Source organism: Mytilus galloprovincialis, chromosome 9 (genome assembly GCF_965363235.1).
Source record: "Mytilus galloprovincialis chromosome 9, xbMytGall1.hap1.1, whole genome shotgun sequence".
NCBI lineage: Eukaryota > Metazoa > Mollusca > Bivalvia > Mytilida > Mytilidae > Mytilus > Mytilus galloprovincialis.
In genome coordinates, this window is record NC_134846.1 from 36876966 (window position 1) to 36895408 (window position 18443).

Consider the following 18443-nt stretch of genomic DNA (forward strand, 5'->3'; position numbering starts at 1 on the left):
TCTGCCTCAAGTGAACCTTGCATAAAACTGTACACCCATGAAATTCCATCATTCTATAACAAAGAATCATCAAAGAAGAGAAACTATTGGCAATCTGCCTAGACAAGATACAATGTATTTCATGTATAACTAGAAGGTATCATTTTATATATATGTTTTACTAGGAGTTACTCCCTCTTAATTTGTTTGAATTTGAATATTTGTTGTTTTTCATATATTTTCTTTTTTTATTGAATGACATATATCATGTATATTATATATACTGTACAGACATTTTTGAAGGTTTGTGCTTATAAATTGTTTTTTCTTTCTTTTTCTTTCTATCTACGGTTTGAAGGTTTAATTTTGTGCTTAATGTTTTGTTGTTTTTTCTTTCTGTCTACACATGTATTGAACAAAACTTACCCGACAGTTCAGAAGTTTTTATACCAGCTATATCTCCGGCTGCTATTTTTTCTGTTTCCAATTTGTACGTGTCCTGAAGCCTCAACAAGGCTGCTACTGCTCCATTTAAATCTTCATAGGTTGGCAAATACTCTTTCAATTTGTTTACTTTTTCATGAAATTCTGTGAAAAAAAAACCCAACAAATGCACATTAATTAATACTGTAATATTCAAATACTGCTGATTTATAATTTATTTTCGTGGGTACCACAAATTTTCATATCCTGCAATGCATAGTTATAATCCTATGTTTTTTACAACCCATCTTCTTCCAGTTCCTGAATAGATAGATAACCAATAATAATACTCATTCCAAGAGTTCAAGATTCTTAAAAAAGAGATGCCATCAAAATTCAAACTTGATCTGTGTTTTGTGGTAATAAGCAGTGTGTATAGATCTATAATTCTCATAAATTTGATTGAGGCAAACTAGTATTTAATTAGAAAAAGAAAAGAAAAATTCACCAGTTTTTAAAAGGGCATTACTCTAGAATGGTAAAAGTAACACAACCAAAATTCATACTTGATCTGTGTTTGGTAGTATAAGTCTCATAACATGTGGTTGAGGCAAACTTAATTAGTTAGAGAATGAAAAGCATTTTGGGACGTACGGACAGATGTACAGACGGACAAGGGTAAAACTTAGTGCCCCCTCTGCTAGGGCTGGGGCATAAAAAACACTGAAGCTCAATACATTTTTTTTGACAGTTTAGATACTGGTATTAATTTTGAGGTACCAAATTAGGAAATTTAGATAAAAAGAAGTACTTTCATGAATATTTGACTTTTTGGTTTCTGCTTCTCATTTCCAACCAAAACTGTAGAAAATTTGTAAGTCATTGACTATTCTAGTTTATGGTCATGGTCACCTATACCAACAAATTCCCCAAAATTGGTATCCCATACATGATAATCAATCAATAGTCATGATAGTACTTTTTCTGTAAGAGATGTATTTTTCAGGAAATTAATAAAAGATGAGGATACACAACTGTATGTCAAAATGTATGTGTTTAACGAAAAGAAATCAGCTGTATAAATTTAGAGGTCATAATTTAGTACATGTACATCTGTGCAAAGTTGTCAAGATTATAAATAAAATCATAAAATCTTTAAACACCATCCTTGACTTACGGTACTTAGCTTTACCTGCATATATTTTGTAATCTATAAAAGAACTTATAAATACCAAAACCCTGACATGCCAAAAAATGCCTAATAAGCACTTTATGGACATTTGTTATAAAATAATTGATTTTCATAGTTAAAGAGGTTTTGCTTTAACAGAATTTCTTTATACATTAATGCAAAAAGCCAACTAAAAGGTCTATTAAATTTAACTTTACCCACTGAATAAAGTTTGAAAAAAATCATGAGAAACTGGGTAAAAGATTGAACCACAGCTTGTTCTTGTGCATGACAACTTTTTGCACATAACAAGTATATGTGCATTGACATTTTCTATGCACAAATTCATGGTCATTTTAAAAATGATCAATAACCAGGAAGTAAATGTCAACATGTTTCTCACAACATCTGCACGTGCACGTTCAATATAATGATTGATTTGATTTTGATTTTTCAGGTTTAAAAGCCACTTTTAAGCACTGTTTTTGAGCTATTTCCTGGCAGCCAATTTTTATAGGTGGAGGACGCAAGAGTTCTTGGACATGTTAGAGAAAACCACTGATCTCCTATAGGAAAACTGACAATCCTATTCATTTAAGATTGGAGTTCGATCAATATACAAATGTATGGCAACAGTCTATTAATCTAATATTAAAATGTAGGATGTTTGAAAATGGGTAAATGTATATGTCATGTATGTGTCCAATTCAAACAAAATAAATGGCAGTAATCATGACAACATAATCTTGTTTAATTTTCCATCAGTTAAAAATTATAGTATCAAAATGACCGTGAGATGACCCAAACTTGTACACATTTTGGGGTTTGCTATCACTTTCATATAGGGGGACAACATGCAATAGAATATTAATGAACAGATTTAAATAATCACATTTTAGATAAATCTCATTGTGATATACTTGATGCCGTAAATTTGTTAATCAAATAATTTATCCAATTTTATGGTAAAATAACATGAATACAAATTGTTACAAATATTAATATCCCCAAAAATAAAATTGCGGCATAATCTGACAGAAAGGAATAAAAGCGAAATAATTAAAGTATTCACGCTAAAAATAAGTTGGTTTTACTTTACAATATTTCTAACCATACATCTGTTAGTTTTTAGAAAACAGATGTCATTCAAAATCTATCCATATAATCCACTTTCAAGGATTAAAGCTGGCAGAAAAATGTTTGCCCAATGTAGTGGAATTGAGCATTAAAACTAAGCAATCATAAAGAACTGATCTGCTTATGTTTCTACTTTAACAACTTTGCTATACATTACAAACTGTAACGCCTCCTTTTTCTCAAAGAAGATAAAATTATCTATCTTTGACCATGTGCAAATTCATTATCTGTGTTTTGAATATCCCATACTGAGCCATTTTTTTAAAGGAGGGTCCATTCATCTCAAACATCACTTTGAGCAAATCTTTAATTTGGTATGCGAAGAAGAGCAGACAGTGTGCATGTACAGACCATTTTATAATTATGTATTTACTATTAAACACGTGTCCCATTGAAAAGGTTTGGTATTTATTTAGGTTGTACCGGTTTTTTTTAGTCACAGCATTCAAAATAACATGCATGTATACAAAATTGTATCAATATGAGATCTGTACCAGATTTTATTTATAGATTTTACACCAGTGCTGTGCATAATTTATGCATTTTATACCTTCATTTGGTTTCCATTTCAAAATATCTTCGATATGTCTTTCCCAATCAACTGTAAATCTCTTGACAAACAGATAGGCGTTGACAGGGTTCCCCAAGTAAAAATCTACGTTCTCTAAAGCTTTAGAACTGTGTGTCTCTAACTCATCAGCTAACCTGAAAAAAGAAGAATTTACAAATATCAAGCTGTGTTCATTTTTCTTTATTTCAAAGCAGATTTATACTCTTTCAAACTGGTTGATAATCTACCACAATGATCTAGTGATCAAGTCTTCATGATCATTTCAGAACAGTGATATAGTCAGATCTTGGAACTGTCCAAAACTTTGAACATTAATTTACTTTTTCTCATTGAAACAAGCAATTATATATGCTGCCATACAAAGTTTTTTTGGTCTCTTACATTTTTTTTTATCCACAATATTTGTAAATATTTTCAATGTGTGTAATTTTTAAAATTGGTTTGTAAACATGTTTTTTTTTAATTTTCAAAAAGAAGAGATATAAACCTTGAACTAGCATGACTAGTACACATTTTTGTTTAGAAGCGTGCTAAAAGCCACCTCTGAGTGCAGGATTTCTCAATGCATTGAAGACCATTTGGTGGCCTTGGATGTTTTCTGATATTTGGTCAGGTTATTGTCTCTTTAACACATTCCCCATTTCCATTCTCGTTTTTTTGTACATGTACAACTATACAAAATGTAAATGATGTACATGTATATATACGTATGTACATGATATATATGTAAACTGTAAATACACCAACAAGCTTCAATAATGTTACAAATTGTTTGAAAATTCATTTCAGAACAAATGTAGAAAAACAGAGTCAAACAAAAAGCCACACAAGATGTAAAGTACATGAAAATTACATGTTAGGAATGTAATGAATGTGCAGACTCAATGACAATGAAATGAACAAACAAACCCAGTTATTCATAAAAGTTTAACCAAATCAAGTTGTTCAGTAATTAATCTGCCAAGTGGCAATATCCTTTCAATTTATTTACGCACATATCATATGCATGAGTAAAATACAAAATGTACTGCAAAATTCAACATCCTTATAATTTATTCACGATACACATCATATGCATCAGCCATGCATGAGTAAAATACAAAATGTACCAAGAAATTTTATCTAGTAGAGATTACTGCTATTGTAATCATAGCATATTCATTTCAGCAGGTTGCAGATAAACAAAAGTATATTTAGATTATGACGAGCATAGCAAATTGTATTATTATCTCATTGTTAGATGTACAAATTGTATTATAACAATGTTGTATAATATGCTTATAATAATCACTTTCATAAATTTAATTTTATTTAAAAATTTAAATTTATTGAAAAAGTAATGAATTTCTCTAAATGCTCACTTCATATCTCTTTAAAATTGTACTTCACAACATTTAATTGACTCGTCCCCCCCCCCCCTCCCCAACTTTAGTTTTTTTTTAGAGGACACAGAAATATAAAAGGCTTAAGCTTTCTCTAGTCATTTTCAGGAGTCATCTATCTCTATTTTTGAATGTATATAAATTCCTAGAACTAGAAAAGTTGTGAAGCTTGTTTTTCTCCATTTTATTTCTAACCAAAAAATATACATAAAATTCAATTATAAGGATTATCCTAACTAGATCTGTTCATTTCCGTCACCCACGGAACTGTCTATCAACGTAAATTCCAATCAATACGGACCAAAACAGCTATAATTAAAAGCACCTTATAATGAACAAAATAAATATCAAATTCCCATTACACGGAAGTCTATTTTCAATATCATCTTTATTTAAGTATTATTTTATAGATATTTCCATAAAACGAGAGAAAATTCATTATTCTGCTAACAATTTTGTGGTAAGATAGCGTAGAAGACTGCTGTTAGAATTGTCAACAGTTGTAATTATGTACCTTGAATGTGTCAAATAATTATCCTAATCATGAAACAAGTTAATAAATGAATTGTAAAAGACCTGAGGTAGAGTGAACACCTGCAGAATTTTTTGATACAATTTCATTTACATGATGTACTGTACATCTAAAAAATTAACATTTTAAAAACATGAATATATGTCCATCTTATAGGAAAACCATGCCCTGCTCGCACAATCACATTTTCATGTTCATTGAAACATGACATCAAGGTCAAAACCCTAATTTGACAAGATGACAACAAACAAATGGCAGTTTTTAACGACCTTGACTGGCTATACAGCCCTTGCACGGTCGGCCCTGGCTTGCGCCTTTTTAGGCATTAAATAATTTTAATTTTTACCATGTGGTAATAATTTGACAAGATGTGCAGTCTTAGACTTATTATTATAAATACAGTCAGAATTTAGAAACTTAAACTTATAAATTTTGTATACGACTAGTTATGTACATGTATTTTTGTTTTTTTACGATTACATGTTTATGAAAAGTGTGGGGTACTGATATTTCTCAGCTGATCATCCCTAAGTGATTTGTTTGATTAATTGTTGGTTGCTTAATGTCCAGTGGCAAATAGTTCATGCATGTTCAGTTAAGAACAAATTAACCATGTATACAATAGGTACATGTAGGTCCTGTAATAGAGGTTGTTCAGGATGAGGGTCATGAAAATTTGGCCATGGAGGTAAGAGTCTGACTGTCACAGGAAAAAGAGGGTATAATCAGTGTTCCAGCTAGGCCGTTTTCAGAGGGCGCGGCGCCCGCACTTTTCCGAGTGGCGCCCTGTGCCCTTTTTACAGTTTCCAGGGCGCCCTGCCTTTTTTGAAGATCAATTGCATATTAATTTGCGTATTGATATGATACGTTAATTACTAAATTTTACCTGGGGAAAAGATTATGACTTTGTTTACCACCCCAAGCTAATCAATGGTTACAACTGGTGTCATAATCTGTTGTTATAGGTAATCCGTTTATCGGATGGGTCATTAATGATCATCAACATTAACTCGTTCAAATAGAATCGGTCAGTCGGCAATTATCTTTGAAGAAATGTGCATACAACAACTTGGGCACAATTTGCGATGTTTACCGTAGTTTCATGGAAGAAACGTAATGACAGAAAGTTGGAAAACCATTATAAACTCGTGGAAGACATTGTTTTACTTGTTTTCTGTAAAATAAACAGAAAATTCAGACGTATTTGTCATTGACTGCCTTCATTTTTGATACGAAAATAACAAAATCGGCCGCCATATTGTGATCATATTTACATCATATTTACGTACTGTTTATAATCCTCCAAAGAAGGAGCACACCCGAATAAAGAAAGATAACTCAATCTGATTTTTTTCCTAGCATTGAGTAACCCATTTACATATTCTTAAATGTGTCTCCATACTTCTTGCTTAAGAATATATATGTTTAGGTATTTATTTTGAGTTATGGGAAAAGTTAAAGAGGGTCTTAGTAGCAGTGTTGGTAGGGTGCCTTGGTCATCTTTTTCTGTATTCTTTATTTTTGATACTATTTTTCACTGTTGCTTTATATCCTAAAATTGTGAATTTACTGAGCACAGCTGTTTTGTGCTGTATTGCCATCAAGCACAGCAGGGGTCTAAGAAAGGTGAAACTGGTAAAATGTGGTAGACCATAGAAACAGTATGAAACAGATCTCCTTTCAAAACATACTGCATATAAAGTTCAACTGTGCCAAGCAATGATAACAAAACTTGTGTGACAAGCTGCTTGACAAGTTTTTCAGCCTTAAAAGTAGAAAGATAGAGTTCTATATGGGCTAAAGATGTTGTTCTTGTATAACCTGTGATTCAACGAATAAACACAAATGTTTGATTAACATCTTTTATTAAAATATGCCCTTTTCATATTATCATATCGCGCGTTAAATGCCCTTTTTCAGGATTGGCACCCTGCCCTTTTGAAAACCTAGCTGGAACACTGATAATATTAGTCAGAAATTTAGTTTTGCAACAGCTCATGATTTGGTCCCCTCAGAGAGTTGTAGCAAGGGTTCTTTATAACGTGTAAGTGCTTTGAAGTGAAAATTAAAATATGAATATGTATAATGTTGCCAGTTGGTACAGATACAAATGTCCCGTGTTAACTGGATCTTGAAAATCTAACTCAGCCAGTCAAAGTAGAGCATATTTACATAGACATTGTATACATGTATAAATACCTATCTCCTGAAAATGCATGTTCTATTTTCGTCTGGACTAAAAGATACATAAAATTGAGAATGAAAATGGGGAATGTGTCGTGTCAAAGGACAGAAAACATCTGAAGGCCACAAGCATTCACAAATGGATCATTAACACAGAAAGAAAATTATACACCAGAAGGAGGGCTTTAGCTGGGTCTAGACAAAAATGTGTACCAGTTTAGTGAAAATTGATGTGAATACTTATCTATCTACATGTACAAAAATCAATCCTTTAACTCAAAGATAATCTTCATTATATCAAAGATTTATTTTCCAAACCATTGTCTTTTTACCAATCCTTTTATCTACATCTGATCAACGTCAACAACATTTTCCAAATCATTATCTTTTTATCAACCCTTTATCTACATGTACATTAAACCAAAGACAATGTTTTCCATATGCCATATACATATATAATATAAATCTTTTTATCAATAAAGCCATAAAAATTATACCATAATAATCCATTTTATTGCATATTATTCTTCTTTGGACATTATTTTAAAACAAAAGATACTAAAAGTGTAGAGTGTAGCAGTTTTATTGAAATTACAACAAAGTTTATACTTTTAATATATAGTCAATGATAGTATAATTTGTAAAAACTAAAAGATGTAGATGTCTTCTTACATGTACAATGTATATAAAATTATAATTTTTTATTGCTTTTGGTAACATTTGGTGTTCAAACTCCTACAATAGTATTTTCCTGTTTAATGAGCTAGGTTATTTGGAGCAAAAAATATCAGATAAGAAACATGGAAAATAATAGATCCTGTTTTCTGCTTAACAAAATAAAGCAATATATACATATGGAAAATTACAAACCTTTTGGATCAGATACAACTAGAAATGGAGCAATTTCATCTTTAAATTGTTCTTTTACATCTGCATGTAATACTGAATAGTATGCACATATTTGGGATAACATTATATCTGACAATATTTTACATGTAGTATTAAAAAAATAAAAAAAGGAAAATATGATATGATTTGTCAATACATTTGAGACAACTACATGTATACAGCTAATACATGTAGTGACCAATTCAAGGATCAACATGAATAAGGGATGAAGACATGGACATGTCATATTGGGATACCCATATAGTCAATTTTATTTTTACCAAAAGTAAGTAAAGGTCCTCTTTAAAGATCCTCTTATGAACATGATCAATTGTCAACTTCTAACCAAAATTGTTTAACAATATTTTATGAATTTAAATAATTTAAAATTTAGGGCATTTTAGATACCCTAAAACTTTTAATGACTTTTGTACATCCTTTTGAATATGAATCTAAAAAAATTGTAGAAGAATTATGTAAAACAATCATAAAATAACTCTATTCTGTATCTACCAGTACCACACAATCGAATGATCAGCTGTATAGCCATACATCAAGACATGCCAAACTGACAACCTACAGGACTAGATACAAGCTAGGTACAAGTGTACTAGCCTCAGTTAATCATATAAAGTCTGGTGGCTATTATTATTATTATTATTCATGTATATATTTTAGTTTTATTGAAATAAAAAGTGGTATTCTCACCTAGAGAGTGCATCCAGTCTTTGTTTTTCTTCTCTCACATATTCTTTTATTCTTGAAGAAATTTCTCTCTCTGCAAATAAAGCTCTTTCCATGTGGGCCAAAGATGTAAACAGTTCACATCTGACAACTGATGCCACGCAAACAAGCAACAACAAAAACCTCTGATTTGTCATTGTTCCTGAGTTAGTCTTCAAAACTTTGTTGTCTTTTTTTAACAATTTGTCTACAGTAATAGTGAATGACAACTTCAGTACCAAGTAACATGAAGGGTTTAAGAAATCACCAGAAAGTTCCACGTTGGATGGTGGCTTACGTGCACAAACTCTTGTGTAGAATCTTCAGGAATCTACACACACACAACATCAAAGAGTGCCCCTTATCAAATTACATTTCATTGATGGGATATTCCATTGTTGTAGGGAAAACAGGTGTCCCTGTAGATATATGATCATATATTATGAAACAAATCAAAGAGGTTTATAAAGATTGAAAACGTCTAAAAAAGAGAATTTTTAATTTGCATAGATTTCTTTTGTACATGCTAACTGATGCACAGTAAAACAGCTTTATTTAAAAATCACATCATTTTATTAGCCCTGGGAGAAAATAATTTTCCAAAGGTCATGTTGATATCACGTGATTACCTCTCTGTCTGGGGTCCTAATCTACGCTTTCAGTCGGCGGCTAAAAAGTGAGTTAGGATCCCAGTTTTTAATTATTTGTCGGAGCTCCTCGCACTTTTTCATTGTTAAGAATCATGAATGATTTGATAATAAAATGTTCCGAGGGGAGTTATAAATGGCGGGAATTTAAGTTGATAAACAGTCACATACATTGAACATCGTAAAAATGTTAGCCGAAAAAGCTTTAGAGCTCATTGCTGAGTTACAACGAACAATTGATAGCACACTTGGTCCATATAATGAAGATACAGCCAGACACGTGTTAGAGGAGATGAAAGCTTTGTTTGAACAAAACCAGAAGGATGTCAGCGCCACAGTTGCTGGAGAAAATGGTTTGTTTTCAGGAGTACAGCTTCGACATGCTGCTTTGGAAAGGAATAAAAGGTGTCTTTTAGCATATATTTATAACAGATTACAACACATTAAGAAGATGAGATGGGAGTTTGGAAGTGTACTGCCTTCTGATGTCAAATTGAACCTAGGTGAACAGGAAGTTCAGTGGTTTGGAAAATATAACAAATTGCTAGCAAACTATATGAGGTCTATAGGAGACCACGGGGGACTTGATCTCACACAAGATCTTAAACCACCAAAAACTTTATTCATTGAAGTCAGGTGTTTGATGGATCACGGTGAATTTGAAACTCAAGATGGTAATATTGTATTGTTGAAGAAAAATAGCCAGCATTTTCTATTGAGATCTGAATGTGAACATTTAATTAGACAAGGAGTTTTGGAACATATTGTCCATGGTTAAAAACTGTTGAATCAAGTTTATTTAACGTGCAATAAGCCAAAAGCAAGTGTGTAACTTTTATCAAATAAAATCAATAGACAATACCAGACAGTATTTGGATTAATTCTATTTCATTTAATGTAGGTCACCTGGCCCAATGGGTGAACTGATTAATATTGCCCTTATTGTTAGTTATTTTCACAGCTACATGTACATGTATGTCACAGAAACTCGGTTTACTATTATTTTTTTTCCAAGGAATGTGTCTGTTGAACATGTTGAAAGTTAACTTGGCTAATACATCAACAGTATTAAATTCAGGGTTTTAACTTGACTATTATGATGAGAGCATTTGAATAATATTCCACAACTGTAATACATGCACATGTTTATCAAACTTCAGGGGTGGATCCAGCCATTTCAAAAAGGGGGGGTTCCAACTATATGCCCCCATTTAAATGCATTGATCGTCCAAAAAAAAGGGGTTCAAACCTCCGGAAGTTCGGACCCCCCCCTTCCCCCTGGATCCGCCAATGAACTTAACTGGATGTCAAGCAAATATCAATCATCAAATATGTATCAAGCTCGAAATTGCCCAAAGTCTGTTAACATGAAGGCAATAGTGAAGTCTTTGGAAGGTCTGTCATAGAAGTTGAGTCTCCAGAGTCCAAGTCGTGCAAATAGCAAAACATATTTAAATACAAAAAAGACAGCCAGCTACAAGTGGGGCTCCCAACTAGGGACAGACACTTGAACACACTAGTTCTTGTCGATAATGTGAAGAAATTCATAGTACATGTATATGAGATATACAGGGATTTTTATATGGCAGTGGCATAAACTATTTGTATACAGCTCTATATTTTTGAGGTAGAAGACCTGGATGCTTCATTATATGTAAATTTTTTGTAATGTGACATACATGTACTCATAAAATTTTAGTAGAAATATATTTAGTATATTGGATCCTTGCAATGTCTTCATGTCTGTTAGACAAATAATTTGACCTTGACATCATTTCATGGATCAGTGATCAAGGTTAAGTTTTCATAGTAAAGTCAATATCGGACAATGTAACCATTAGGTTGACTATATTTGGTGTATGGAATGATTGTAAGGTGCACATGTCAGATTGAAAGATTTTCTCTGACCTTGAACATTCATAATAACAGTTCATTGGATACTAGTAATGTTAAGTTTTGTGGTTTGGTCTATTTCACAAATACTTTAAAACAATGGGACCACGATTTTTGCTGTAAATTGAAGGATTGTGGTATGATCATATGTGTCTGGCATGTTTGTTATGACCTTGAAATTATTTTCATGGTTCATTGGTTAATGTTAAGTTTTTGTGGTTTTGTCTGTTTCTCAGATACTATAAGCAATACTACAGCTGATTTTGGTTTCTGTCTGGCAGGTTTAATCTGACTGTGAACTTTTTTATGATTCATTTTATGTTTAGTTTTTTGTCGAGCCTGCAACTTTTGTTGCAGAAAGCTCGACATAGGGATAGTGATCCGGCGGCGGCGGCGGCAGTGTTAGCTCACTTCTTAAAAGCTTTATATTTTAGAAGGTGGAAGACCTGGATGCTTCATACTTTGTATATAGATGCTTCATGTTATGAAGTTTCCGTCAGTCACATGTCCAATGTCCTTGACCTCATTTTCATGGTTCATTGACCACTTGAAAAAAAAGTTCAAATTTTTTGTAATGTTGAATTCTCTCTTATTATAAGTAATAGGATAATTATATTTAATATGTGCGTACCTTGCAAGGTCCTCATGTCTGTCAGACAGTTTTCACTTGACCTCGACCTCATTTCATGGATCAGTGAACAAGGTTAAGTTTTGGTGGTCAAGTCCATATCTCAGATACTATAAGCAATAGGGCTAGTATATTCGGTGTATGGAAGGACTGTAAGGTGTACATGTCCAACTGGCAGGTGTCATCTGACCTTGACCTCATTTTCATGGTTCAGTGGTTATGGTTAAATTTTTGTGTTTTGGTCTATTTTTCTCATACTATATGCAATAGGTCTACTATATTTGTTGTATGGAATGATTGTAAGGTGTAGATGTCTAGCGGGCAGATGTCATGTGACCTTGACCTCATTTTCATGGTTCAGTGGTCAAAGTTAAGTTTTTGAGTTTCGGTCTTTTTATTTAATACTGTATGCCATAGGTCAACTATATTTGGTGTATGGAAATATTTTATGATCTTTATGTCAGTTGCGCAGGTTTTATTTGACCCTGACCTCATTTTCATGGTTCATTGCACAGTGTTAAGTTTTTGTGTTTTGATCTATTTTTCTTAAACTATAAGTAATGGGTCAACTATATATGTTGTATAGAAGCATTGTTAGCTGTACATGTCTGCCTGGCATGGTTCATCTGACCTTGACCTCATTTTCAAGGTTCTTTGGTCTTTGTTTAGTTATCTTGGTTAATGTTAAGTTTATGTGACAGTTGTAATAAAGCTTAGCTTTATACTTAGGACTATCAACATAATATCAATGATTAGTATAGAAGGCGAGACATTTCAGTGTGTGCACTCTTGTGTTATTTGGTCTATATCTCATATATATACAAATACTAATGTACAATAAGTAATAGGGCCACTATATTTGCTGTATGGAAAAAAGTAAAATAACAAAAATACCAAACATATAACTATGGAATGATTGCATATGTCTATCTGCCATTTTCTAATGACCTTGACCTCATTTACATGGTTCGTTGGTCAATGATAATTAGCTTCCATGGTTTGTGTGTATCAGATAGTTTAAGCAAAAGGTACTAAAACTGCATGACATTGTTTAGATCCTATTCAGTCAATTTCAATAAATTTATTAATGATATGTTATACTCAGCTATTAAGTTTACAAAATGATGTACATTTGAATAACCATGATACTTGCCAAGAACACTATTACATGTATAAGTGGGCATGGTGAATGAACTTTCGACTACAAATGTACAATTGTGAACAAAGGAAGAATACTCCAATTCAAAATATATAATTTGCCTAAATGCCATACAATATTTAATTTTATGTTCACATTTTAAAATGAAAGCCTTTTGATTTATTATTATGTAAATAAGCATAATTTACAGAAACATTTTAGTGTGTGTACTCTTGTTTTATATCCCCACTTATGACATATCTTTACTTTGGTGTGTTAAGACAATGTATGCACTGAATATATATGAGGTTTGCTGAGATCTAGAGTAAGGCTTCAGTTTTGGGGTTAAATATATTAGAAGGCAATCAAAGTCCAATAGCTACTGTCTGATTAACTCTATATAAACCTCTTCTCTACCTGCACTTTGGAGTGCACACAACATAGTGCAGTGAGGCGTACATTGATTGTATCCTATCATGGTATTTCAGAAATTTATTAAACAGATACTCGGATATCCAATTTACAAAATGATGTGTATATTACCATATATGTGACAAACAGCTTTTCGTTTTTTTGAATTATACAAGTTTCAGATAGTCATTCAATGCTAAAATTGAGAATGGAAATGGGAATGTGCCAAAGAGACAACAACCCGACCATAGAAAAAAACAACAGCAGAAGGTCACCAACAGGTCTTCAATGTAGCGAGAAATTCCCGCACCCGGAGGCGTCCTTCAGCTGGCCCCTAAACAAATATATACAAGTTCAGTGATAATGAACGCCATACTAATTTCCAAATTGTACACAAGAAACTAAAATTAAAATAATACAAGACTAACAAAGGCCAGAGGCTCCTGACTTGGGACAGGCGCTGTATACATTTACTGGGTTTTCAAAAATTTTATGGTCAAAGGGAAATAACTGAATTCAAAGCTTGCAGAATGCAAACATTGTATAAACTTCAAATTGAAATCATGGTCAAACTCGTCAGAAGAGTCCTTATTGGTGTTATTGCCAAATAAAAAGTGACACTTTTTTTTTTATCCTTTTTGGGAGTTATATAGTCTATATTTTTGAAAACAATAAATTATAGGATGAAACTTTGGAGGGGAAAAAAGGAGCCAAAAATGCAAATAATCTTCAAATAGGTTTGCCAAAAACATTGGTCCACTCACACTAGGAGTTGTTGACCTTACATGACAATACATTCAACTAGTTTGTGTGTTCATCTATTATCTTGATTATCTTGATTACTCCAATATATAGGGAAAAAAAATGACAGCAGGACCAATCTGACTAAAATATTTATCTCTGATTTCGTTATACTACACCAGAGATCCATATTTTAATTAAATTGATAGCAGGACAAGATAACCTTTTCTTGATCAAATGGCCGAAATTGTCAGTTAACTATTTATAGAAGTTATTCCTTTTAATGATGATTTTACCCATTTTTGCATTTTTAGAGAAGCTTTGGTGGATAAAGAAATAACTTAACAGATCTTAACCACAGAATATCTGTAGAAATATGATATCATATATAGCTCAGGCCTAAAATAAAATTTCATTTGTTTGGCATTGCCGCCCGACCCACTGAAAAACTTGCCGCCCAAATAATTTTATTTGCGTTTCAGAAATTTATTTTTTTTTATTTAAAAAAAATCGAAATTGTGCCGGAATTTGATCGTATCCGTCGAGTTTGTTCCTGGCTTTACTTATTTGAAATCAAGATCTTAAAGGCGCTTGCCTTACACTGTATTGGGAGCAAACATTTAAATGACATGGAATAGAAAAAAGTCTGCCAAAAGTAATGTCTAAGAGGCCGGCAGGGGAAGGCATCTCCCCATGCTGCAATGCATTGGTTAAGGGAGATGGATTTTATCAAAAATCAAATTTTCATGCTGCTATTCTTCGAAAGAAACGTTCTGAGAGACCTTGTAGAGGACTCAATTTTATCTTTTGTAAAGCAGAAACAGATGATTTCTGCTCGACTTTGTTGCTTCATGAGATAGAAGTTTTTCACCGGGACATCACAGAACAAATATGCGTGGCTCTTACTGTACATTTGTTGAAATTATTAAATATTTGAAATTTATCATTGACAAATTTTCCCTTGAATCAGAGAACAAAGTATCTACTATAGTCAGAACCACAATGATGCCGATGATTCAAGATAATTATGACTGTAAGCACCAAAGCTTAAAGACCAAAATGATTTACAGGTTAATAGTAGTTTTGTACCAGTAGATGCTAGCCTGGTACAAAACATACATATTTTAAAGACTAGCATCTTGTGTCAATTGAAGTACTTCCCCCTTTTCTTGCCTTTCCTCTTAACATGAATAAGATAAGTCTTCAAACATAAAAGATACTGACAGAAACATATTTATAAATGTATCTAGTGTACTAGTGATGAATAAAATCCCCTCCTTTTCCACAATTCAAAGGGCTCATTAATTTATCTGTATTCATGTAATGCATGTCCAGATTTCTGTTAATCGAACAAGCATTAGAACCCATAATTTATTTATCTGCAAAAATTGTCTGTCCTGCTGCATATTTCTATTTTGAATTTATCATACGTTTTAAACCTAGCCCTGAAAAACCTTGCACTTGGATAATATTAGTATAAACACCATGTCTATTTGTGCCAACCTTCCAATTTTTTAATTTTTGCTATCCTAATTTGGAACAGATCCTTTATCCTCAAAACTTTATATCAGGGACAGTAGGCGTGTTTGTATGGTAGTTCGTCACACCTTGCATGTATGATTACTAGCCTCCAGGTATTGGTTTGAGTCCTAGTTGGGCACTAACGGTTGCAAAATTAAGGTTTGATTTTCATTTCATATGTGATAAGGTTACAGTGTTCTCCCAAGGATTTTTTTTATAGCGCTGTGGTAAGCATGCGACGTTAGATTCATTTACCATTTTTACATAATGTTACATTTATATAGAACTATACCATGTTGGTTATATTATTTTAAATATACATTAACCTGCATTTTGTATGCTTTCACAAAAATGGAAAAAGCATTTTAAATATATGTTTTAAAAATCAAAATGCCTAGAGAATTTATATAATTTGATTTCATTACCACCCTTACAATCCTTTTTTTGTGATAGTAAGTACGTTAGTCTGTTAGTCAGTTTCCTCCCGCAGGTTGGCGTTTTCCTTCAAGTACTACGGTTTAGTACGCCACTAAAACTGACTGCCATGAAATTACCCATATGGTGTAGAAAGTGATGTTTATAAAAACAAAGCAATTTTTTTTAAATCTTTGTCCATTTGTACAAGGAGCCGTAGTGGTTGAGCCATTTAACTTATGGTAATTTTACCAAACGGTGACCACAACTTCAAGATGTGACATCAGGCCTCTGTTCAATGGGCAGTCCCACAATAAAAGTTTAATTTTCACGTCATACATTTTATATGGTTAATTTGTCAGTTTCCTCCCTCAGTTCTGTGTTTTTTCTGGGTACTTTGGTTAACTTTGCCAATAAAACTGACCATCTTACATGAAATTATCCATATGATGTAGAATGTGACATTGACGGTTGACCCCTTTCATAGAAACCACCAGCATGTACACACAAAAATGCTGCAATGCTTTAGACAACATTGATTTAGAGACTTCATGATTTACATGTATAAAGCTTTTAAATGTAAAAAAAAAAATAATTTCCCTACCTACCTACCCACCTGCTGATAGTGTGGGTCGGCAATGCCAAACAAACAATTTTTTAAGGGTGGCCTCAAATGTTAAGTCAACACCAAAGACCGTACGGTTTCCTTTAATTGACAACATTCTCTTTATTCGAACTTTGATGGACAGTTGTTTCTTTGGCAATCATAAATCTCCTGTTTTCTTTATATCAGAGACATATAATACATGTATCATATGTCTCTGTTTATATTTATGTAAAAGGACTTTTAAAATTCACAATATTGTTTGTATGTCTGACTGAGAGTCCTTTGCATGTACAGTATGACAAAAAAGACCTTTATTCTCAGTTAAATTTATCGGCATACCATCAAACTATGCACAGGAAATAAACAAATTAGTTATTAAACTAGTTGTTGGCATGATACGATTTATGTTCTTCTCGTATAGTTTATGATGGTATGATACTTAACCCTTTTCGGGATGGATTGTGCTTGATTTCGATATTTATAATGAAGACATAATTTTGCAACATATTTTAACATTGGACTCGGACTTTCTTTTAAACTTAATTTACAGAGTGTAATGTGTGTTTGTTTGTTCTAAATTGGCTATAGAGGTATAGGAGGAGGGTTGAAATCCGTCACAAAACATTTTTAACCCAGCCGCATTTTTGCGCCTGTACAGGAACCTCTGACCATCTTAAGTCATATATTTTTTTCAATTTAGATTCATTTATATATTATTTGATAACGTTAGTTTGACGTCCGTTATTGTTTAGACTGCAACTTTCGTTACAGATAGCCCGATATAGGGATAGTCATCCGGCGGCGTCATGACCAATGTCCTTGGCCTCATTTTCATGGTTCAGTGACTACTTGTAAAAAAAATCAAAGAAATTTAATTTCTTTTTTTTTAGTAATAGGATAATTATATTTAGTATGTGGGTATCTAGCAAGGTACTCATGCCCGTCAGACACCTGACCTTGACCTCATTTCATGGATTAATGAACAAGGTTGAGTTTTGGTTGTCAAGTCCATAATCAGATACTTTAAGCAATGGATCTAGTATATTTGGTGTATGGAATGATTGTAAGATGGACATGTCCAACTGGCAGGTGTCATCTGACCTTGACCTCATTTTCATTGTTCAGTGGTCTAAGTGAAGCTTTTAAGTTTTGGTCTTTTTTCTAATACTACATTTTTTGTATATGCAATAGGTCAACTATATTTGGTGCATAGAAATATTTTATGATTTACATGTCAGTCGCGCAGGTTTTATATGACCTTGACCTCATTTTCACTATTCATTGCTCAGTGTTAAGGTTTTGTGTTTTGATCTGTTTTTCTTCAACTATAAGCAATTTGTCAACTTTATTTGTTGTATGCATCGAGTGTATGCTGTATATGTCTGTCTGGCAGGTACAGTATCATCTGACCTTGACCTCATTTTGGTGGTTCATGTCAAGTTGCATATGGTTA

The 18443-nt window shown here is 32.7% G+C and overlaps 2 protein-coding genes across 3 annotated transcripts in view; one reads left to right on the top strand and one right to left on the bottom strand.

The window, feature by feature from the left end:
* LOC143044932 (prolyl 4-hydroxylase subunit alpha-2-like) overlaps positions 1-9477 on the bottom strand; it is a 64250-nt gene extending 54773 nt beyond the window's left edge. Inside the window, exons 1-3 of one of the 2 annotated variants that reach the window (XM_076217194.1) lie at positions 8976-9477; positions 3261-3415; positions 406-567 (exon numbers count right to left, since the gene is read on the bottom strand). In XM_076217194.1, coding sequence (XP_076073309.1) covers positions 406-567; positions 3261-3415; positions 8976-9148 — 490 coding nt within the window. In that variant the 5' untranslated portion in view covers positions 9149-9477. The remainder of the gene's footprint in view (positions 1-405; positions 568-3260; positions 3416-8975) is intronic. The other variant, XM_076217193.1, reaches the window with a different exon arrangement.
* Positions 9478-9692: 215 nt separating this feature from the next.
* On the top strand, positions 9693-10501 carry LOC143044934 (DNA replication complex GINS protein PSF1-like). Its single transcript, XM_076217195.1, has one exon. It carries the CDS (start codon positions 9825-9827, stop codon positions 10413-10415), a length of 591 nt encoding a protein of 196 aa, XP_076073310.1. The 5' UTR covers positions 9693-9824; the 3' UTR covers positions 10416-10501.
* Positions 10502-18443: the final 7942 nt, after the last annotated feature.

Bases quoted from the DNA above. Each gene is read 5' to 3' on its own strand.
- LOC143044934 (XM_076217195.1), top strand. From the start codon at position 9,825: ATGTTAGCCGAAAAAGCTTTAGAGCTCATTGCTGAGTTACAACGAACA.